At 42.0% G+C, this 23,628-nt stretch overlaps 1 protein-coding gene across 1 annotated transcript in view; it reads right to left on the reverse strand.

Moving 5' to 3' along the window:
- Positions 1 to 23,628, reverse strand: part of ttc27 (tetratricopeptide repeat domain 27) — a 60,898-nt gene that overhangs the window by 26,444 nt on the left and 10,826 nt on the right. Inside the window, exons 4-9 of the mRNA XM_070916556.1 lie at positions 21,977 to 22,117; positions 17,584 to 17,686; positions 13,088 to 13,246; positions 12,791 to 12,927; positions 6,782 to 6,894; positions 1,841 to 1,907 (exon numbers count right to left, since the gene is read on the reverse strand). Of these exons, the coding sequence (XP_070772657.1) occupies positions 1,841 to 1,907; positions 6,782 to 6,894; positions 12,791 to 12,927; positions 13,088 to 13,246; positions 17,584 to 17,686; positions 21,977 to 22,117 (720 nt within the window). The remainder of the gene's footprint in view (positions 1 to 1,840; positions 1,908 to 6,781; positions 6,895 to 12,790; positions 12,928 to 13,087; positions 13,247 to 17,583; positions 17,687 to 21,976; positions 22,118 to 23,628) is intronic.

The following is a 23,628-nucleotide window of genomic DNA, read 5'->3' on the forward strand; positions in this document are numbered from 1 at the left end:
TAGGTAGAAAGATATTCATACATTTATGTTCTAAAAGCAAAAGAGAACATTAAGCCTGCCTGGTGGGGTACAGATGTCAACTATGTAACGAGGGAGCTAACATTTTTTCATTTTTAGTGAGAAATTTAGTCTTTAGAATGTTTTTCTTTTAATTTCTTGCCCAGCAAAAATTCCTCCTCTGCCAAGCGTTCTCATCAGCCTGAATGGACCTAACCCTCACAGCGCTTTCAGAGGCGACTCAGTGGATTGAGCCAAGTGAGCTATCCCGTTACTACTCCGTGACGTCTCCGGATTAAGGGAGCGTCTCCAAACAAGCTCGTAGCTGTTGAGGAACAGCAGCCTGGCTTGTCTTACAATGTTTGGCAATTTTGGCTTGGGTTTCAAAGTTACAGTGATGGGAAAGAACAGCTGTGACAAAATGTGCCCAGCCCAGCCCAGCTCTCTCATGTGATACGTGGGGATAATAGCTGTGTAGATCAGGAGTGCAAAGAGGTAACCTCACTTTCACCTGAACCTGAGGGTAACGGGTTCACACACTGGATGGTGGATGCCTCATCCTCTTTAGGTATCTAACAGATCTATTCTAATAGGATAGATAGCAACATTATGCAAGAATTGGTATTTTTTGCAATTGTAGGGTTTGCAATTCACCCTCATGGACAGCTTTTTCAGTCAGTAGTGCACCTTCTAGGCACACTGGCTCTCACTTGTCAGTCAAGTAATGCCGTAAGAAACACCCACTTGAAACTTAAATGCTGTTTCTACATATATCCAAACAGTTTTATCCTCTTTTGAAAAATGTAAAAATATGTGGAAAGCCTTAGCATTCTTATAGTTTATATTTACTTGCACAAAAAGTTACGAGAACTCAAATTTCAGTTCGGCTTTAAAGGACAGCACCCTGGGGGTGCCCGTTTTTTTCTCGGAGAAATAAGAGAATAAATAGAGCTCTAATTCGGAGTGCAAATACATTCTGAAGCTGTAGCTTGAGGAGAACAATTATTTCCCAAAGAACCAAAGACTGGGAAAGGCAATAGCCACAGACAGTAGGCAAGTGTTCCGTGATAGCTAATGTTTCACTGGCACTGAAGTACCTGACAAGCAGTTTTAAGCTTGTCAGGAAGTTCTAACTGCATTCATAAAAACAGTGAGGTGGTATTCGGGGTTGTCAACATGGATTTATGGTTTTGTTTTTCTCCACTTGTGCTCAGCTTTTTGCAGTTCTCCTTTGGATGAGTCATTTTATCAGTTCTGCACAGCGGTTTGTGTTTGGATGTAGTCTTGAAACACACAAAAAAAGGTAGCCTTCAGCTTAATATTGGTGTTGTTGACATGAGTTCAGGGGAATAAAAAAGTGTTAAATAATACGCTTAGTAAAACCGCTTCAGAAATAAAGATATTTCCTAACAACCACCTTTGAAACACTGCCAAAAAACATGTGAATAGCAGTTATAAACAGCCAGATCAGTTACAGGCAAGGCAAGTCAACACATTAGAAAGTCCCATATGGCCGTGTCTTTATTTGTGCTGAAATTAGACATTTTGGTGGCGAAATAGACTATTTAGATTCATATACTGTTTAAACTCTAAGGGCTTTGGTATCTTAATAACATTGAGTGATGTTTCAAAGAAACAAAAGAGCACCAACAGACATATTTTTACAACTGAATGTATGACTGCTACTTTAAATAAGACAAAACCGAACTGAACTGAGCTGAGCTTGACCTGGAAATGCATGTCTCACCAAGTATTTCTGACTTAGTTCTATGGGCAATAGGACACGACCCGAGCATCTGTAACTACAATATTCAATTATAAATCCCAATAAACAATGACTTACAGACGTGAAGGCCAGGAGTTCCTCTTCAGTCAGTCTGTGGACAGGGTTATTCTTCTGGAAGTCGGTGCTGCAAGACAACGCACTTGGTCAACAGTACATACATTATGAAACAGTGCAATTATTAAAGCCATGTTGGCAGCTTTGCCTGGCTGTACTTCAGCAGCACTGAGCTAAATGCTAATGTCACCGTGCTAACATGTGCCAAAAATGCCAATGCTAACGTGTTGGTGTTTAGCAGGTAAAATGTTTACCGTGTTCACCATCTTAGTTTAGTGTGTTAGAATGCTGATGTTTGCCAATTGAAACTAAACACAAACACCAGCTGAGGTTGAAGAGAAATCATTTGTTTTGTATTCGACCGATTCAAATTTTGACTAACATGGCTAAAACCTAACCCTGCAAAAACGAGATGGATCATCACTTTCAAGTGTGCCAGCAGAAAATAACCATAGACTTTTAGTGTTTAATTATCGTCAAATAATAAATGTATGATTAGAAATTGAATTCGTTGGATTGAATTAATGTATTGATCATGATTATCTGTACCAAATTTCATTGCAATCCATCCAATATTTGGTCAGATATTGTAGTGTTGACCAAATGACTGACCAACTGACATTGCCATTCCTAAAAAGGATGAAATACAGTAAGCTGTGATGGAATCACTGTTGAAGTATCCTGTTAAGTTTAAGTGCAGGTGCTGCCAGAAAGTCAGGCTTTGGCCTATGAAGGTTGACTTCTTTCCAGACTAAAGGATTTGGATTTCAGGGAGATTAGGTGCAAAAATTACCAGCGTGCATTTCCATTTTTTTCCTCTCTTAACAGTGTTCCACCAGGTTGATATAATACAACCAGTTTGTATTGTAGTCATTTAACACTATTCACCCCTTTACACTCTCAATCATCCAGGCAGCCCTCACTGGACAATACATTATTAGCATAGGAAGGAGCCAGACGGTGGACAGAAGACCAAAGGGGCCTATAGGTGCAGCTGTGGAAGGGAACTTTGGAGGATTCACTCTTACGGAGGCCAAATGGAGATTTTTTACATAGATATGGCAGATCTATACAATGTGCTTATAAATCAGACCGTTGGATTGATAACCTGTATGGGGAAAAAAGATTCCCTTCCGACTTTCTTTCTTTCTGAAAGAATATGAATCTGTGGTTTGCCGAGTATCTCTTGCCACACCATGCTGAACCTGGGTTGGCACTGCCAGTATTACAGACAAATCTTCCCTATGATGAACTGCAAATCCTGACAAACCAAACCGATTTAATTCAATCGGAAGACACAAATCATCAACGTTTACTTCTGCTTTTGCGAAGTCCTGAACTTGGGTCAGGTTATGCCATTTAAATAAATGACAGTTTGCTGAAGAAAACTGATCCCAGTAGTTTGTTTTGAACTGTTTTACTTCCTGGACCTCATCCAGTCAGTGTTTATCATGAACCTGAATCTCTATTAGTTTCAGCTTTCAGAGAACTTTGCGATTAAGAACTGCAGGGTCTGAAGGGAAAATGGGACAAATATACACATGGATGGATTACTGAGCCATGGCCTCCCCCTTGTCCAGGGCCTCTGTTTGAACTTACTGTGAATATTTCTTGATTAAAAAGCACTAAACAACCACAAAGATAGCAAAACGACCACAAAGAGATGCACAACGACCACAAAGAGCTGCAAAATGACAACAAAGGGATGAAAAATGGCAAGCAGGGTTTGAGCTTCTCTCTCTAGCTCTCTTTTTCATTCTTGACACAACTATTTCTGTCACTTTTCAATGGAGCGCAACACTATTTATGCCTTCAAGGACAGGCTGACTGAAAATGTGCACCGTTATCTCCATATTAAAATATATTGCATCACCCCTTTATATGATGGACGACTTCTCACACCGCTTTTGAGCGTGAGTATAAACACTTGGACAAGGTTGGACCTGGTTCTGTATGAGGACAACCCAACCCATAGCCTTAGGCTGAGGTTACCAGCTACTGAGACGAACTGTTCATTCGTCTCAAATCAAGAATCTCAAATCAAGGTCCACAAGCCTCGCCCACAGCTTTCAACTGAGTTTGCTCAGTTCAAACTTTCCATTTTTCTGAGCACTTTGAGGACACTTATTTTAGTTGGTTTAGCTTGAAGGTTAATTCTTGACATTGAAAACTTAACAAGTAGACTTGAATCAAGTCAATCGGGTGATTTATGAGATTTCACATTGCATTAAATCGTTAAAGCCTGTCAGTTTGAGAACATTTCTTTTCATGTCAAGTATAGAGTCCAGTATGTGCTTTTTAATATATACCTTACCGATGGGGTAAATGTAAGACCTGCCAAGCTGCCAGCATATCCACAGAGAAAGAAAAGAGAACACAGACAAGGTCACATTCCCGGAGCTAAAAGGACCGTGGAGAACTCAATTCTCTGATCCTCCTGACCAGGGACTCTTCAACTTTTTAAACCCTTGGCTAAAATCTAATAAAAGGTAATCACATCCTGGGATGTGCTCTCAGACACACCGACAATGAAGAGGCAATTAAAATTCTTGAAAGCACCGTGTGTCCAGTCAAACAGGCCACTTAACTTCGGGCCACTACAACTGTTGCTCACATTTAAAATCAGTTTTCAGTCATCCATCGGATTGATTTATGCTCCCATTTTAACCAACCAATCCAACTTCATTGGTGCTCTATGTGCGTAACTGCTAACTGCTAAAGTGTCGTTATTAGGGTTTCTTTTTCCATATAAACAAGTACCTGATTGTGTATTTGTGTTATGTCAAACAATACAGGGCAATACTGTAGCTGAATGGATCTAGTAATTCGTCCAGCAGCGCTTGTTCTGTGTGCACTGATAACAGAAATGCCATTATCAGTATATGAGCAAATGTCTCTAATTTACCCCACAGTTCCATCCAAGCCCAAGCTATGTGTCAATAAGGTGATGATACATATCAGGTCACAGTAGGAGAGAGAATATATTTTCTCAAGGCTTTTTTTTCCCCGTGGATCCAGTAATGACAGCGGAGTACTTATTTAAATTTTTGCATATATCTGGTTTGTTCACTCTCTGGAAGACCAAAAAGGTCCAAGATAGTAATTTCTGATAATGTCTTGGAGCAGCATGACGGTGTGCAGCTCTACCATTAATTTAGACAGACCTGCTGCTCATCAATCATCTCCTAGCAATCTCACTGACTGCTCCATTTACCTTCACTTGACCCTCCCATTCCCAGCCGCAGCATGGGAATTAATCACCGACTTGCAGTGAAGCTAAATGGTTTTATATTACGTTGAATATCTTATATTCACCCTTTGTCAGGATGACACCGCCACTAAGAATAAGTTCACGATTTACAGTAGGTGAGCCATAAATCCAGAGGGAAACCACAGGTCACAAAGAGAGAAATGAGGTCCTCAGAAAAAAACAACAAAAAAAAACAACAGGGGGACAATAAGAAGTGCTGACACCTGCTCCAGACTTTATTAATTTCATGTACACCTTGTGAAGGGAAATTACTTCTGTCATATCATTGCAGAACATGCATAATTCTATACTTGCTAACAGCTATCAGAAACACAACTGACCAATCCTAAAGCCTGCTCGCCCACAGACACCCTTACTGACGACAAATGTGACCGTGCCCATTGGATTTAGTCACCCACTGCAGTGCATCACTGATTCTTGGGAGTCCTGCAGCATATCAACCAGAAGCTAGTCTCGCATTGAAACCATTGTCATTCTGGCATAGGGAAAGAAAACGCTCTGCTTTGCATGTATTTCTTTAAACCAATCGCAATAGAGAATTCCAATTGAAATAGTCAGCCGATGGCAGACAACCTAAATCAAGTGAGTCACAGATTTTAGTACACCACTGACGGATGTATTTAAAATTTAAGAATCAAATGACTGCAAAACTAAGCAAAGCAGTGATAGCAAGCAGGGTTTAAACTGCTCTCTCTGGCTTTGTTTTTTTTACATTCAACAACTGCTTCAGACACTTTTATAACTGCAACACCGCGAACAGCTCATAAAGAGGAGACTCCAAAAACGCACTCGTGACACAGTCCTTCGAGAGAGATCAAAGATGCAGTCACGAGGAGAATAATACACCAGGCTTTTTGTCCCATTTTTACCTTTAGACCTGTCTGACAACACGTTCTACTGCCGAGTTCATTTAAAGCATACTGAGACCTTTATACAACAACAAAAAAAGTTTGACTATATTCCATAACTTCAAAGGCCGTTGAACAGCCTGCTATATTCCCACACAAATGGGACTTTTTATATAGGTAGACAGCAGATGTAGCTAAGCTTCTACTCCTGGTGCTAATATGTTAACGTTTTACAAAGGTCTTGTTTACAAGTGAGGCTTCCAGACAGCAGGCTGTGTTCAAACAAGTTATTACAACTAAAAAAGTAAACGAAGAAAAAAAACAGAGAGAGGAAACAAAATATGACCAACAGTGTCACAATGTTGATCAGTCTGTCCAAATAATTATATCCAGTGAATGGATATGTGATACCACCACCATGTGAAAAGGGTTGACATCCTTTTCAAGATGCTAGCAAGGTCAGAGCAACACATTATGTAAAAGGACTTATGAATGTGGCATGTACTTATGCGTAGGCAAATTGAACTGAGTGGTTCATTAGCTCTAAATTGAGGTGCAGGATGGTGGGAAATGATTTCTGTCTTTGGAGGCGATCTCTCCTGACATAGCAGATAAACGTATAACCCTCAAGTTCATGAAAGACCATCCAAAGTTTTCCCTGAAGTTCAGGTTACACAACCGGTAGATTAGCACGATATACAAGCACTCTCCTTGTGAAGAACCTCGTGCAGTCTTTACTGTCACAATGCTTTTAACGCAACTGTGTTTTAAGCTCACCAGAGGGGCTTTCAGAAACAGTGCTGAGCCTTGAGGTGGAGGACTTACCAGACGCCAAGGATGACAGCCTGCTCCTCTGCACTGAGGTCAGGAAGCTCGTACTCATCTGGCTCCGCTAAATTGATCTCATCCAGCACGGTGTCATCACCCAGATTGTGGTCCTGTAAGCGTGGAAACACACATGGAGTCAGATGTGTAACACACGTGCTGCAGCCATAAACCATGGCGCGTGAAAACAACTAAGAGCTCAGTGAGTCAGCATGCTTTTTTTGGGGGGGATTAAGCATTGCACATTGTTGAGACATTGCTTGCATCCACAACCTTTCAGAGGAAAAACTACAACTGTGAAACATACAACTTCAAGAGGAATCCCTCATGCACGCGGCTGATTAGTGGGTCATTTCTTGAAAATGGGTGATGGGTTAGTAGATGGCTCATATTTTATCTAACTATTGTGAAGATGTCCTGATGCCCAGGAAGGGATGCACTAACAAAAGGTAAGACAATAAATACAGTACATACAGGTCATACATGTCATTTCAGACCACAACGCAAATATCATGCAAATTTGACACGACTCGATGATGAACGTGATCGGCCTCAGAGAGGTTTAGTGAACGAGGTCTACTCGGACACGCTTGTTTTAGACACTGGGGCACCACAAGGCTGTGTGCAGTCAAATGAAATGCTCAAATATGCTGATGATATGGTCCTTGTTGGTCTTCTTCTGAGAGACAGTGCCATACATGAAGAGGCTTACGTCAGGACTGGTGTCAGGCAAGTAAACTGGAAATGAAAGTGGCCAAAACAAATGAGCGTATAATACAAACAAAACCAAGTGGAACCAGTAACAGCCTTCCTGTCATACTCAGTAGCAAGCCTGTAGGAGAAGAGGAACATTGGAGCATTTTTAAAAGCACCAATCAGCAATTGTTTTTAATCAGGAAGCTGAGGAGCTTTGGTGTCAGCCAACACATACTCAAAATGGCATGCAGAAGCCTGGCTGAAAGCCTTTTATCATTTCACATAACAGCATGGTACGGCAAGTTGAGTGTTGAGGGCAAAAGGGCTCCAAGATTGTTGCGATCATCAAGTCACAAAAACAACTTTGCAATATATTTGACAGTGCTGTACACAGAGAGGCTAAACATATAACTGCAGATACCCCACACCCACTGCACTCAGAGTTTGAAGTGCCCCCGTCTGGCCGTCGATTATAGGGTCCCAAGGGCCAGCCGGAACATATGCAAGTAGTCTTTTATTCCCTATGCCATACAGGCATTGAACACAGAGTCAGGGAATTTGCTCTCTATCATCTATATAATGTATCTGCTGGTACCTGCCCATTTGCACTATTGTTTATTGTATATTCTGTATGTTTTTATACAGAATATGTTTTTGCATTGTATGCCAAAGAAGCCAAAGACAAATTTCTACAGAGGTGGACAATAAAGTCAATGTAATCTAATCTGGTAACATGGTACCTTAACTTGGAGGTCATGGAGCTGCTACTTCAGTTTGGGAATCTAAGCAGTGATCAGCCCCGTCATTGGCATCTTTCAAGTACAAGTACATTTTCTCAATTGTAGCTGAAGAGGAATCTTTGTAACTTGTTTCAGGAAATATGAATCATTAGTCCTCTTTCAGAGTCACCACAATTTGATTACTTTTCTGAGCTTTCTGAACAAAGACCAATTTCATCAATTAATTCCTTTTAAACTTTCAACCGCAGGATGCATTGAAAAGGCAGTGCTGGTTCCCACTTAGTGTCAAATCAGACTAATACTGTATAGTCTAATTTGGGCCACGGTTTAGCACATGAAGAACAAAACTTCTAAAGTGTCAGTTCCATCCGGAAAGCTCTGGAAGTTGGACTTACCTTTGTAAAATTATTTATTTCCAGTCTGTGTTTTAATTCCGTTGGGGTTTTTTTTTTTCTTTTTTTTTTTTTTATTGTGAAGAACTTGACGTTTTGCTCTTAAAAGGTGTTATAAAAATAAATGTACTCATCTACTTGTTGTCTGCTAACTGTACCACTACTCGGGTTAGCCCTTGGATGTACAGCCCCTACAACGTGCGGCATATAAAAACACAAATGAGAAAGCCTCCAGAGCTGGAAGAGCCTCTGTGTGCTGATATTGATAAACCGAAGTTGGTATGCCTTTGGAAACAGAAAGAAATCAAACATGCTGAACCATCAGCGACTGCAACTCCTGATGCGTCTATTACAGGGCTTGAGAATGTGCAAGTTAGAGTATTTAATAGTAACAATGGAGCATTACTGACATATTGACATTTTTTTCCATTGGCCATATTCCAATGTGTGAGAGTGTCATTTTTCAAGCAAGAATTAAGGCCAATGAATGCTACAAAACATGACCCTAAAACTGAGATCCGTACCTACTGTACCGTACCGAACCTAACCGTGCATTTTGTGTACCTTCATACCTCCACTGATTGCATATTTAGATGAGGTTATAGTAAATCAGATGTTAAAAGATTGTCAGGAAAGGCACAGTGCAACTTTCTTATATGTAAATCTGCCTCTTTGTTCCAAGATATATGTTCACCTAGCGTACCCAACAACCATCAGGCTGATGGTATGAGTGACTGGGTAATCAGTTAAATTGTAGACTGTAGACTGCATTTATGCATCACCTATGGAGTAGTCTCAAGCCCTTTGCAATGTCTCACAATTACCCATGTACACACACTCCTCAGAGGCAGTTTGTGGCTGAGCGTCCTGCATAAGCACACCAAGACATATGAAGAGGAGGAGACAGGGATCAACTGCTTACCCAAATGTGAGGCATTCAGAACTCTAGGGTTGATTGATGCATGACAGTCAAGGATATTCCTCTAGTCTCATTTTGGTAAACATTCAAAAAGAGCAAACTCATTCCAAACCCCGCGCTGTGCCAATGTGGTTTGGCACCAGCAACAAGAAGATCTCTAGATATCTAGATCAGACTTGTTTTCATTAGAGTAACACAATAGTGCCAAGTCCAGTCAGACCCACGGCGACAGAAATGGCCTAATTTCCCTGCCGGCAGTGGTTTTGATCGGCCAATGATGAAAGAGTTCTTTCTTCGTCCCTCTCTGCTTTCCCTCTATCCATTCTAGATAGGAAGCCAGTGAGCTCCTGTTAATGACAACCTTGATTGAGCCCATATACTCTCCCTCCTCCAGCAAAGAGGGTGTTTGTGGTCTAAGCACAGCACAAGGAACTGGAGGTGGGCCATGGCTGAGGGACTGAGAGCTCCGTGGACACACTCCAGCAAAGGTTAGGGGGAGAAGACATACAAAAGAGGGAACCAATGTCCCTATCTTGAGTTTCTCTGCTAGGAAGGTTATGTTTCCTTTTGTCCTTTCTTTATTAATGTTTGCACGATATCCAAACAACCAGATTCACAGATTTCAGTGAAATTTGGTTAAATGTTAGACCATGGGCCAAGAGAAGAACATATTATTTTGAGGTGCAGAGTGGGCCACCATGTGGGCGTACATAAAGCACTTTAAGTTTTGCCTCCTGAACCGTGGAGCATTTTCTTATATTCTATGGTTCAAGATACATTTTTCGAGTCCTCATCAAGTCCTCCAACCTGAACAAAATGTGTTATATGAATAAACTACTAGGTTAAGGTTAGGGAAATGTTGTGGTGCAACCACATTGACAGGAAACCAACAGCAGTCTTCCATGTCAATGTGTGACACACTTTTGTCCACCCATCCATTCACACCAACCCCCTTCATACTAATTTCTTTTTCCTCTACTACTTCCACCTTTGCTCCTGACATCCATCCATCCATTTTCTGCCAATTACCCAAGTAGTGGCAGCAGACTAAGCAAGACAGACAGCCCTCTTCCTAGCAACATCTCCCAGCTCTTCCCAGAGGATGCCAAGGCATTCCCACGCCAGATGAGATTACAATCCTTCCAACATCTTCTGGGTCTATGCTGCCCCAGATTAAAAAAGGGATGCTATTGTTGGCCACAGTACTAGAATCTCCCTCTCTCTCAGACCAAAATCATGCTCTTCTGACATGTGTGGATTAGTGCCAAACTAGATGGCAGCACCCAGCAGTGGAGGGTAAATTAACCTGCTGGATATAAGCACACACAACGAGCAACAATGACAAAAGGAGTCAGCAGGAGAGCGACTGTGCAGGTACACAAAATGGAACCTTTGTAGATTGTGAGGTTATGCACAGAAGAATGTGAGACTTTGGAGGTATGAGGGAGGATAATTAGACAATCACAGTGCGGTCAGTGTGTGTGTGTGCTTTAAAGCCCTCTCAAGAGCACATTTATTCCTCTGCTCTCCCTCGAGCCCAGAGAGCACAATGAAACGGTTGGACAGTGGCCATCCTTCTCTTTTCTGCCGGTCGGTGTTTTGGTGCGACAGTGTGTGTGTGTGTGTCAGCACCCTGTTGTGTGTGTTTAACCTGCACTTCATCATGAAGTGGTTGATACACTCTGGGCACTGGAGCTGTAACCATGCGGGGCTGTGCAAAACTCCAACAGGGATTAATTCAGAGCAACCAAATGTTTTTTTCTTTTTCATAGACACGTCAAATTACTGAATTTATCTGTATTAATTGACTTTCTTTCAAAAGATGCCTGTAAATGCATATATCGGAAATTGTCACAAGGGTAAGCCTGATTCAGTGTCTGCAATGTGTTGATGCCTGTTTTAACATTGGGTTTTAAAATCAAGATGCTCTTCACTTTCCATTATCAACAAAAAGCCTTAACCTGAAGGACCTAAAGGACCAGGCTTAACCTGATCACTGAACCAAACAGGTGATGACGAACAATAATGGTTTTAAAAGCGAGAGGAACGCCGAGATGGAGTGGAGGGCGTGGGGATTCCAACCGTTGACAGTGGCAACAGGCTTCAGATGGTATTAAGGGTCCAGAGGTGGACTTGTCCCTCTGCTGATGATGTTTGGTATTACAAATGGTTTGCCCCCTCAAATACCTGGATGGACTGACGGGGCTGCCGAGTCAATCATCATCCGCTATTGAACATTGGTTTCTGTGGTCGACTCACAACAGATGGCTGTATTTTCGATCATGCGCCGTCCAAGAAATCTCAGACCATAAAACAATGACTTTGATCCTAATAATTATTTTGAAGTATCAGACTAGATTAGTTTGTAGGTCCCCATAGCTGCCAATGTAACACATTCTATAAATGGCAAATGGACTACACTTATGAGTGTTGATATGCTCTTAAATTACTTAAATGATCCATCAATCAAGTGGCAAATATGTCTGATACATTCAGTAATCATCCACCCTATAAATAATGTAATGGTGTCTCTTCAGGAGGCACTCTGCAACCCGAAAAAGTCAAAATCACGAGGAAGTTGCCCTCAAATGGTTGACAATATTTAAACACCAGGGACAGGGTTCATAAAACGAGTTTACATTGGAATTTTTGACTTTCAAAGTAACACTAACTTTTGAAAGAAGAGGTAACATTCTTCCTCTTATAGAAAAAAATAATAATTATATTCGTGAGCAATAAAACGCACTATTGATGTTGCAGCCTTGCTTGGTCTGGACTGACTAGTAGCTTATGGTGGCTAATGTTAGCAAACTTTCGCTAGACATTACTGTGTAACTGACACAGACTGACTCTTATTCTACTTGTGATACTGTTTTAAACCGTTTTAAAATTTTAGCATTTGCAGTTATCTCCTAATTGTGGCCAAAGTGGCGGCTGTTCAGCGAGTGAGGTTTTTACATTCACACGCGATGGAAAGGTGGAGCAGGTTCGGCAAATCAGTGGTCTAAGTGAATATGTCTAAATATACTGCGTATGAGTGAAGGTCATGACTCAATATATAAAAACATACATTTCACAAGTTTTGTTTACATTGTATCGGAAAATTCTATTTCATATTATGATTCTTGACTTTTGTAGTACTCTTTTTTTTTTTTTTTTTTTTGTCATGCACCAAAACGCCAAAGCAAATTCCTTGCATGTGAAAGCCTACTTGGCAATAAACCAGTGTCTGATTCTGAAAGGAGACAGCAGAAGCTCATACCTTGGGCAAGCTGGGCTGAGGCGTGGGGGTGGGACTGGCCTCGTCCATCTGGCCCGGCTGGCCCTGCTTTCTCTTGACCTCCAGGATGAGCTGAGCCAAGTACTTTTGCTGGAAACGGGTCCGTTTCCCAAGAGCACCTTGAGCGGATACAATCAGTTGTTACATTTAAAACCAGGTATCACGAAGGCTTGATCAATGTGGGTTTAGGGGGATCACTACCGGGTACGAGAGCCTCCTCTTGTGCTGCATTTTCAATAAGTCACTCCTAAGACCAGATGCTGCTGTAACTTTACGTACCAGTCATATTGATAGTCAGCCCTGAGAGCTCCTGGGCCTTCTTGATGTGTTCCTTGGCTGGCTGGTACTCGTAGTAGGTCAGGCTAGTGTAGACACACTCCAGGTGGAACTGGATAGCCAGGTTACTCTGCTCCGACAACATAGACTGGCATTTCAGCACTGTCAAAGAGGACAGAGAAGAACTTTTTTTTTTTCTCTAAAAGTAATATATTTTCCTGATCAGTATCAAGCAGCCAGTTACATTACTCCTGCTTTTCACCTTTCAGCTTTAATTGTTACGTAGCAGCCCTAGTCTATGAAGAAACATGGGTCCATCCTTGTACTTTGTAGAGTACGAACAGAGCAGCTTATATCACGCAGGTCGCTGTCCAGTATCATCCTTTGCTGCACCAACAGTGTGTCACCCACTGTAGGCTATAATATTCTCTCGTCTAATATCTCCATGAAGGTCACGTCCCTTTGACCCCCCCCCCCCCCAAAACAAAATGTCAATCTTCAGTTACAGTTACATTTATGTTACCTTTATGATTGCTATAAGGGTCGGGTTATGCTCGACGTTCCTGTGATATCGAGACGCAATGTTATTGTTTAAATATGGGGACAGCCGGCCAATCACGGCGTGAAGATGGTGCGAATATCAATTGTTGGAAAGGTGTTGGGGGGGCTTTCCAAAGCTACTCGACACGGTCGACCAGCAGTTCTGACGGGGAAGAGTGGTGCCTTAGGTCTTGCTCTTCCTTTTAGTTAAACGCAGACGTAGCTATAAACTGGCGGCGGGTTGTTACCTCTGCTAAGGAGTCATAGTAAGTACAGGGAGCAGAAGAAACATTCTGTTTCCAGTTCAACTTTTCATTTCCAAGTCGTCTTCTTAACTTTCGTTCTCACGTGGACTATTTATCTTCAAACGTAGCTGTGGTTGCTGGTCAGGTCAAGTCAACGTGTTTACAGAGCACATTTAAAAAAAACAAAAAAACAACAAATGTTGACAAAGGCGCATTACAGAGAGACGATAATTACAATCAGATACAAAAAAACACTCCCGCGCAGATATAATCAAACTGTTCGAGCAATCGAGCCGCTTGCAGTCTAAGCATGCAAAAGAATTCCCGAGAGGAACGCCGGCATGCTTGAAATTCAGGAGTAAAACATTGTCAGACGTCCAAGATGTCCCCTAAGCACCATCCGAGAGAAGCGAGTACAGGTGCACCTTTCACAGTCCTGGCCCAAAGAACTGAGGCATTGAGGTGACACATTAAAAAGACAAACAGAGCAGGGAGGTGATGTGGAGGGAGGATTAAAGCTTGGTCTCATCTGCCGCCCCCCCCCCCCCCCCCCTCCCCGAGCTGTGTGGCTGTGTGATCTGATTATTAAATTTGCCTTGATGAATGCCCTGTCACAGAGACAGAGAGATTATGCTCAGCTGAGACCGGCAGGAAAAAACAAGTAGAGAGGAGGTGTATAATTCATGATCATACACTTTCATATCTATTCAACCTCAGTGAAGCAAGACCTGGGCTGACGGTGCGCAGAGCGAGCGAGAGAGAGCGTGGGGGAGAGATTTACATGCAACACATCTGTGTCACCAAACGGAGACAGAATCCACGATACAGACTTCCACGGTCCCGAGTAGTCTTCCGCGTCAGGGAACTTAGCCCGGTCAGTCCGGCTCATGCTCATGTGTTGCGGCCTCCGAAATGGCCAATGCAAAGTACCACGTGAATACTGATGCATATAAAAAAAAAAGGGGCCTGCTGATCAATGGCACGTCACGGTGAATCATGGCAGTCCACCGTGCAGGGGGTGAAGACGTGAAGACGGATCCTCCCGTGACATTTAGATCCACTGTATGGTAGCATTACGGTTTACCAGTTAGGTACAGCGAAAATAGACAATTAGTGTCAAACTGTATGCCGACATTGTCCAGCTGAGGTCGGGTCTGTCTGTGGAAACACTTCACACGCTTGATAAAATAGATGGCTTCAAATACACCCCATGATCAGTATTGGTAGGCCCCAAAAATTCTGATCTTAGTGCCCTTAATTAGCAGATATAAATCTCTTTTTTGTTTAAAATATAGCTTCGCTAGCAGCATGGCACTAGGTGTGGCAATGTCCTACTGTTGGTCCACCACTTTGGTTCAGACTGACAGAGCTCCACTATTGAATGGAATGTCATGAAATACATCCAAAGTGCCCAGAAGACAAATTGTAAAAACTGTTCCTGACCCCATTACTTTATGACCAAATACCTGCAATAACCAATAACTCATCAGCCACAGCTGTACTTTGTGTTTGGCGCTAATTAGCGAATGTTAGCATGCTAACGTCCCCACACTAAGATGGTGAACATGGTAAACATTATACCTGCTTAACATCAGCATTATGAACATTGTAAGGATGTATTAGGATGTGCACGATGTTGAGATGTTGATATGTATTGATGTCCAAATGGTATGAACAGTTTAGGCCTGTGACCTGATCAGACTGCACAATGCAGGCGAGCAGCTGGCACCTCGACCTGCTCCTGGTGATGGATTCGGAGTATAACCGAAAACTTGAAATTGCAAAACATGTCTCTGTCATTTGTTGGAGTCGCTGTGTATTAATCTTTGACTGAAAATAGTCCCCAACAAATGGACCATTTCCTCCCGTTAGGGCAGCGTTTGCTAAAAACTACAGTGGAAAACTGAAAAGGGAAATGACCGAACTCTTTTTTCCTCCATAATAAATCCTGTTTTGAAGATTTATGTCTTCAGTAGGAACCAATGGGCTTGGGACTGAGTGCCACAGACACACAGGGTGGGGAAGTCAGAATGTATTGAGAGACGAACTGACATGTTGTCGGCTTTTGGTCTTTTCACGGAATTTGTTAACAACAGATAATATCAGTCTTTCCTTTCATTGTAAAATTAGCAACTTGAAGCATGTAAATTACAATGTGAAGCTTTGTACCATCCATCCAGCTTTGGAGATATATATATATATATATATAAAAGGTGTGCTTTCCTATTACATATATTGAGATACGCTAGATCAGCCTCAGAGAACAAACTGCTTCTTTCAAAATCTTCAAACAGCATGCAGACACACAAAAGGCATTCATGAGTTTGTCCCACTCTAATTAAAGCATCCCTTGGATGCTGCAGAGAATTAGACTCACCCAATGTGACGGCTGAAATAAAGAAAAATGAAAGTTGGCGAGTGCTGTTTTGACTATCCGTTAGTTAATTAAACTGTTAATGAGCAGCACAAGTTACGACAGATCAGGAAATTCGAGTCGGGAAATACTTTCCCTGTTGAGCACCATCTCACACCCAAACAAAAGTAAACTAAACATCATGGCAGCGCCTCCCCAGAGCTGTATAGCGTGGGGGGGGGGGGGGGGGGAAACAGATCGGCATGCCTATCACAGCATCCTCCTCACCTCCCCTTCCTCGCGCCACTCATAAAAAAGGATTGTGCAGCCGACTGCTCCTCTGGAATATGGATTGGGCTGTTTTGCAGCCTGCACATACTGCTCACCCTTCACACTCTGTTAACCATCACACAACAGACAGCCCCTCCAACAAACACACCCTCGGCCTTTAAAAACAATAAACTCCAGCGAGCGATGTTCCAGACGAGATGAGAGAAAAAAAAAAAAAAAAAAAAAACGCAAACGATAATTAAACAAAACATCTTAAATGTCCTCCGATAACAACGGATAGGAAACTAGCTTTGCTTTATGAAGGGGGAAGTAAATTATCACGCCGAGGCACAAAGTATTCTCTAAACCAATTAATCACATACTGTTATTCTAATGAAAATAAACAATAGCCTCGGAACTAATTTCATTTCTTCAATGGATTGTGGCCCAGTGCCACAGTTGAGCACGGTAGTGGGATAGTTTACGAAACTAATGTCTACTACATGCTTCACACATGAGTAGACATATGTGAGATCTGTGTAAATGGTGGTAATCAAATAGCAGCCAGTGGGCTAAAAACATCCACCGAAACACAACATTTAGCCCACAGTGACATCTTGACCGTGATTTTTCATAAATCTACGTGTGTATATACATAAAACTAAACGCCTAAATCCCAAAGGATATGGCGTATCATGTAATAATAACCAATGCCCCACAGAAAGAGGCACATGCAAACCGAGGCATTCTGAAAGGACGTCTAATTAACATAATATACACAATATAATCCACCTCATTTAAATGAAAGTTCCACACAACAGATATATATATATATACACACACACACACGTATGTTTATGCTTATTTAATTATTTACTAACCGAAACATTAGTAGTTCAGGAAATGAACTACTCCATTGTGCAGTATAGCTTCAGAAAATAAAATGTAATAATAATTCATCAAATCTGTCCATAAGCAGACTGTTAATTGTGTGTGGAAAATCTATCAATGAAATCTCCAGTCCTGGATTACCATATGCTATAAGACAAGTGCACGTGTACGGAGACGTCAACATGCTAGTGTTCGCTGACCTTTGTCCATGCTGCTGTGGGCCAAGATGAGGAGCTGCGGAGAGCAGGCCTCCAGGATTTGCTGGTGCAGGTTTATGTAGCGCAGGGTCCACCAGGGCAGCAGCTATATGGAGAAAAAAAAAAAAACACAACAGAAACAAATAACAATATGTGAGAATAAATGACACAATCTTTCAGTTCACAAATGAAATGAGAATTCATGAAGAGGGTGATGGGAAGAGTAAGCAAAAACGCCCACCATACAGCAGCTGCGATGTGATCAGTCTGATGCCTCTATCGACTAACGTTTTGTATATCTGGTTTCCATTATCCCGAAAACAATGATCTTATTAAGTTGTGGAAAGGTTCAGACATTTAGATCCACTTTGTGGGAGCGTTACGGTTTCCCCAGTTAATTACAGCGAAAATGGACAACAATTAAGTGTCAAACTGTACGCCGAAATCATTCTGTGGAAACACTTCCGATGTGAACTGAACGAAACAAAACCAGACCGGAAGGCGAGTCCTCTTCCTCACGGCGTTCAGGCAGCCTCTCGCTGCAGATTCGGACCATGCCAAAGTAATAACTAATGTTACAGGAGCGTTTATCGCTGCAGACGTGCGACCGTATGCAGGTTAGAGAAAACATAATTTAAGCATATGGGCAAAGTGCTTAAGACCCACAACAATGTGCCTTCACACGTCAGAGTCTTGGATGGAGCTTTTATGGACATTTTGTTTTTATCATTTTCTTAATTGACAATATGTCAGTATTTGAGTGCATTAACTGTTACATCAAGAATTGCGGCCACTGTTTTGGCCACATTTTTCAAAATAAAAAAAAAAATAAAAAAAAAAGTTATTTTGTGCATTTTTTTTGTTTTTGTTTTCCCTGCTGTACGGAAAACATACCGAACCGTGACCCCAAAACCGAAGTACATAAGTACCATGACTTTTGTGTACCGTTATACCCCTAGATGGACCCCTACAAACTGAACTGAACACAGACAACATAGTTAGATAACCAACATAAACAGCAAACTAACACTAAACCTTTGTTTGACTGGTTTATTACTGACACGCGTGCCGCCACGCGCCATGCCACCCGACACCACAAGTAAAATTCTCAACCAGTGGGAAACACTGAATATATACACAACACACATGTCCAAATCAGCAGCTAATTTACGCACAAACTACGTAGCTGCTGTCAGTGTTAGTGTTAGTGTCACGTACGTGGACATACGTTATTTTTTCATTGCACTGTGATGTTAATAATACAACTTACCTTCAGCCCAGAAAGTACACGATTAGGTTAATGAATAAACGTGTAATGCGGCCCCTTGAGGCCCGTTTAGCGCAAATAAAACACCAACATCCAGAGTGCTGCATGCTGGACCTAAGTCCACACATTACAGACCAGCTCCAGTTCACCAAAAAAAAAACCTTACCCCTTGTACCCTGCTGTTCTCATTCAGCACTGGGACGGTGGAAGTGAACCACGTAAAAGAGCTTATTTGTGTGACAGGGAGGATATCTATCCGATGCAAGATGACCCCCCCCATCCTCTGTTGCTGTGGTTACGTGGAGGTTTAATTGTCTGTCTCAGAATCAATATCCTCCAACACACACACACACACACACACACTTTAACTAAGCATGTTCACACACACATATTCATCATGTGGGCATACGCGTGTGCACCCGTCTCCTGACCGCCAGAGCTTCTCCTTGTCTTTCCATCTCTACTGTAGCGTGAGCAGCTGCCAGAGGTGGGTGGAACATGGATGAACGAGTGTTGGGTGCAGGAGGAGAGCATGGAAAAACATCATCTGGAAGGAGTGGAGACCTTGTTATGCGCTTAAAGCTGGCACTTAAAGGCCAGGTAGTCCCAACTCCCTGCTGCTTGGGAGAGAATAGTGCTATAATTAATTCCCCTATCCCTCATAAGCATTTAAAGAGCAAATTAGCACTAAATCACCTATAGCAGAGCCACATCCAAACTGGTGATGTCAGAGCATACATTTGACAGCTGACACAAAGCGCATCCTCTGACGACAAAGATGTTCTGCCCTGCGTGACTTCACGTTCATTTGCCGTTTTAAAATAGGCTGCGACTTATGGAGACTGCCAGTGCTTACTCTGGATTTTACAAATATACAGTAAGAGCCGAGAATCAGAGTGCCACTCTTTGACAAGCAACATGCCTTTCAGCGACCAGTCTGCTGGAAAACTCATTAAGAGATGATGAGCCTCTATGGCAACGTTAGCCGTTAGCTGACGTGGTGGCAGAAGACTAGCCACTCCTCAGTCATAAAAAGGCCTTTTTCTCAATCTGTACTTGAGTTCTTGTGGAAAGACTAACTTAAGGGGCGTCCACCCTCCAGAAAGATGGCACTGTGAGCGGCAGCAACGTTTTTGGGCGGGCTTTTCTTTAAACCCCTCGAGAAAGTCACATTTGAAGTTAACTCCCCGTTCAGTTCATACAAAACCTTTAGTATGGGCATTGCTTTAAAATGTCAGTTGAAAAGTTGTCACTGATTTCGAGATGTCAAGAAAGCCCAAAAGAACAAGGAGGTAGAAGTGACATTACAACTCCTTACAAATCAGAACTCTGTCCTCTGGGATTCATCAACGGCCAGCAGGTGTTTGGGAAGACACACAGCAGCAACGTACAAGTGGTGCGGTGGGTCAAGAGTCAAGAGAGTGAAACAATTTCCAAGTTGACCGGGAGGGTCACTGGTTGGTGGTGGTTTTAAAAAGGTGGAAGATTCCATTTTCGTTTCAATTAATATATATGGGTATACCAGTGTACTTCGTAACAAATTGCTTTTGACTACTATCTGATGTAATCACGGACTTGAAGACGACATATAATACTGACTTTATTGTAATGGGAGGGGATTTTAATCAAACCCCAGACAAATGGTTAGACAGGTTACCTTTCAAAATACGACAACTTGTTGATGGATTTCATTTACATATGGGAGGGACAGAAGTCCTTGAAATCCCTGGTCAAAAGCTAAAAGGCAGTGCTAGGTCAAGAACAGACTTCAGGTCATTTCTCATTCGATGGTTTTTGCAAGTTAGGTCTCGATTTCAAATGCCCATTTAACAGATCATGTTATTCAATTGGTCTAAGAACCTAAAAAAAAAAAAAAAAAAAAAGAATATTACAAAAAGGATTATTGGAAATTCAGTTCTAAGGAGTATATAGAGAGTTAAAGCTTTATTAACTGAAATAATGAATGATCACGACACCGAGGCAGTGCTGGCACTAAATGGGAAATCTTTTGATTAAAAGTAAGAGAGTTCTCCATAAAATTTGGAAATGATTTGTCTGAAGAAGGGGGAAATAAGTCTGGCTACAAGCTGAGTTAGATCATCTCTATATTATAGCATGTATTAGATCAAGATGTCAACAAACAAAAAAAACGCATCATATTTCTATAGTTTGAAGTGCAGACAAGAAAGAAATGTGATTACCTCTTAATGGTGGATGGTGATGATTGTGTCGGTTCAAAAAGGATTTCAGAAGAAGAATATGACTTCTACTCTTTATCATATATTCAGGAAAATTCACAACCTCTTTTTGAAAGAATTGAAAAAGCCCCCTGCATTTCTGAAGATGTTAGAATTTTAAGTGACGCCGATTTGACTATGAAGAAGAGGATTACTTTGTCAACGTACACACTGAAATTTGTCTTTTCGTATATCCCTCTAAGTTACACGTCGCCCCCCCCCCCCCCCCCCCCCCCACAGATGTGCATTTCATCAGAGGGGTCAGAGTGCAGGGTCGCCTACAGTGCCTTGCTCAAGGGCACTTGATGGTGGGCACTGTACATGTGATACCAGCCACGCTTCAGTCACAGGGAAGATAGCATGTCTACCTGTTCGCTGCATCTCACGGTTGATGGGATTAAAAGCTCAGGAAAACCTAGTATGTGGACCTTTGAGTTGAGATTATTTTATTTTTTTTACAGATGCACTAAAATGTAATCACCAGTGCCCAGCTGAGCTGGTGATGTAAGAACGCTGTTGTCCCAATCGCAAATTGATCGTAGTGTGTCTTCCCATTTTGTGGAGTTTTAGGTCCTGTTGTGCCAAGACGAATATCCTTAGAATGCTACTTAGTTTTGAGAAAGGCTTTCTGTATATACTATACAACCATTGTAGGCCCTATAACCTACACTATACAGCCCTGCTAACGGCCATAAAAACACACCAGTCCTCAAGCTGGGCACTATGAGGCCTACTCTATGTGGTTGCAAGGACTACAATGACGTCCAGCACTTACTAGATACCATAAGCATTATAAATGCTAAAATGTTGAGTAACTATTAAACAAAATCTGCAAAAACAACTTGTATAATTTCATCAGGAGGAGGTGGTTGTAACAGAAAGACAGTCTTACCTGGAGGCTGTCCATCTTGGAGGAGCACTTGGTGAGAATAACCCTGGCAAGCAGGAGGAGGAAGGGGTTGGCCACCAGGCTGTACACAGACTCCCCATCCAGGAGCAGGCTGGAGTGGATGGCCTCAACCAGGGTCTGGGGCTGCCAGTCAAAGAAATCCATATCAATAGAGATCCTTAACTCAAATATGCATAAATTCTGTAACGACAGCCTTCTGACAGTTGCCGGGGATGGGGGTTAGGATTCTATCAGGGACGTTTGGTTAAAGAGGAAAACAAAAATGAAATACGGTGAGACAAATTTTGAGTATAGCCAAACCAATACTGGCCAATACCGATGTTTGAGAATTTTGAAAATTCTGATAATATACTCACCAATAGTTTCTCATAATATAATCTTGATATGGATACCTTCAATTTGTTTGTTTTCACCAATTGTGACCAAGATACATACTAAGCGGGACATTTTGTAATTGTACAATCATCTGCTCTCTGGTGGACAAAGTATGTAGAACTTCTAAATTACCTCAAACCTAGTTTGGCATTTCAGTACTGCAACAGTTGGTTTTTTGCAACATATACACCGATACTGATATAGTTGCTATAAGCTGGTTGGCCAATTTATCCATCTAGCTCTAGTTTTCTGTTTGGACGAAGAATTTTCAACCATGTTTTTCCAGTTTTTACCATCTCAACAGCATCCCTGTGGCATAGTGGGCTGAGGTACACACCATTCAACGGCAATGTCCCTTCGCTTCAGTATTGCAAAGCGCTGCTTCATAATACACACCGTTTTATACTCAAGCAGTTTGGCCCAGTGGCAATTAAACATGTTTTATCAATGCAGTGCACAATAGGTATCCATCCGTTCATCCGTTGTCAGCTGTTTATCCACATCTGAGTCATTAAGCAGAGTAGCCCAGAGCAGGTTCTGTTTCTCATCCACATTCTTCAGCTCTTACTGGAGGATCATAAGGTGTTCCTAGGCCAGATGGGTTATATAATCCCTCCAGCGTGTTCTGGGTCTGACCCAGGGTTCTCTGCTCAGGTTATCATGCCAAGCATTCCGGCTCGCGGAGGCGTCCTGTCCCCAATTGTGAGGCCCGACACATAGTGAGTAAAACTAATTTCGGCTGCATGTATTCATAATCTCACCCTTTCTGTCACTACCAAAATCTAAACACCCATAAATGAGGGTTGGAAGGCAGATCAGGCAGATTAAATCAAGAACTTTGCCTCCACGCTCAGCTTCCTCTTCACCACCAACAATCCAGCACAACAGGCCTTTTTTCCCCCCATCGGACATTTTGACTTGTCATAGCAGGAAAAGCACAGGTGTTGCTAATAACATTAGCTCCGTTCTATGTGTCCCATGACAGTGCAACAGTGAGGCGGCATGAGCAATACAGGACCCTGAAACTGAAGCAACTAAATGGGATACATTTTATTTACACCTGTGCATTTCCTCTTAAAAAAAGGTCCCATATTCTGCTAATTTCAGCTCTATATCTTTATTCTGGGACTCCACTAGAGTAGCTTTCAATCGCAGTTCAAAAAAGTCCTTATTTATCTTCTACTGGCCCTTTCTGCAGCCCCTCAGTTCCCCCCTCTGTCTGAAACAGGCTGTTTTAGACAAACTGAACAACCTCCAAA

The sequence above is a fragment of the Enoplosus armatus genome, chromosome 12, assembly GCF_043641665.1.
Source record: "Enoplosus armatus isolate fEnoArm2 chromosome 12, fEnoArm2.hap1, whole genome shotgun sequence".
NCBI classification, from domain to species: domain Eukaryota; kingdom Metazoa; phylum Chordata; class Actinopteri; order Centrarchiformes; family Enoplosidae; genus Enoplosus; species Enoplosus armatus.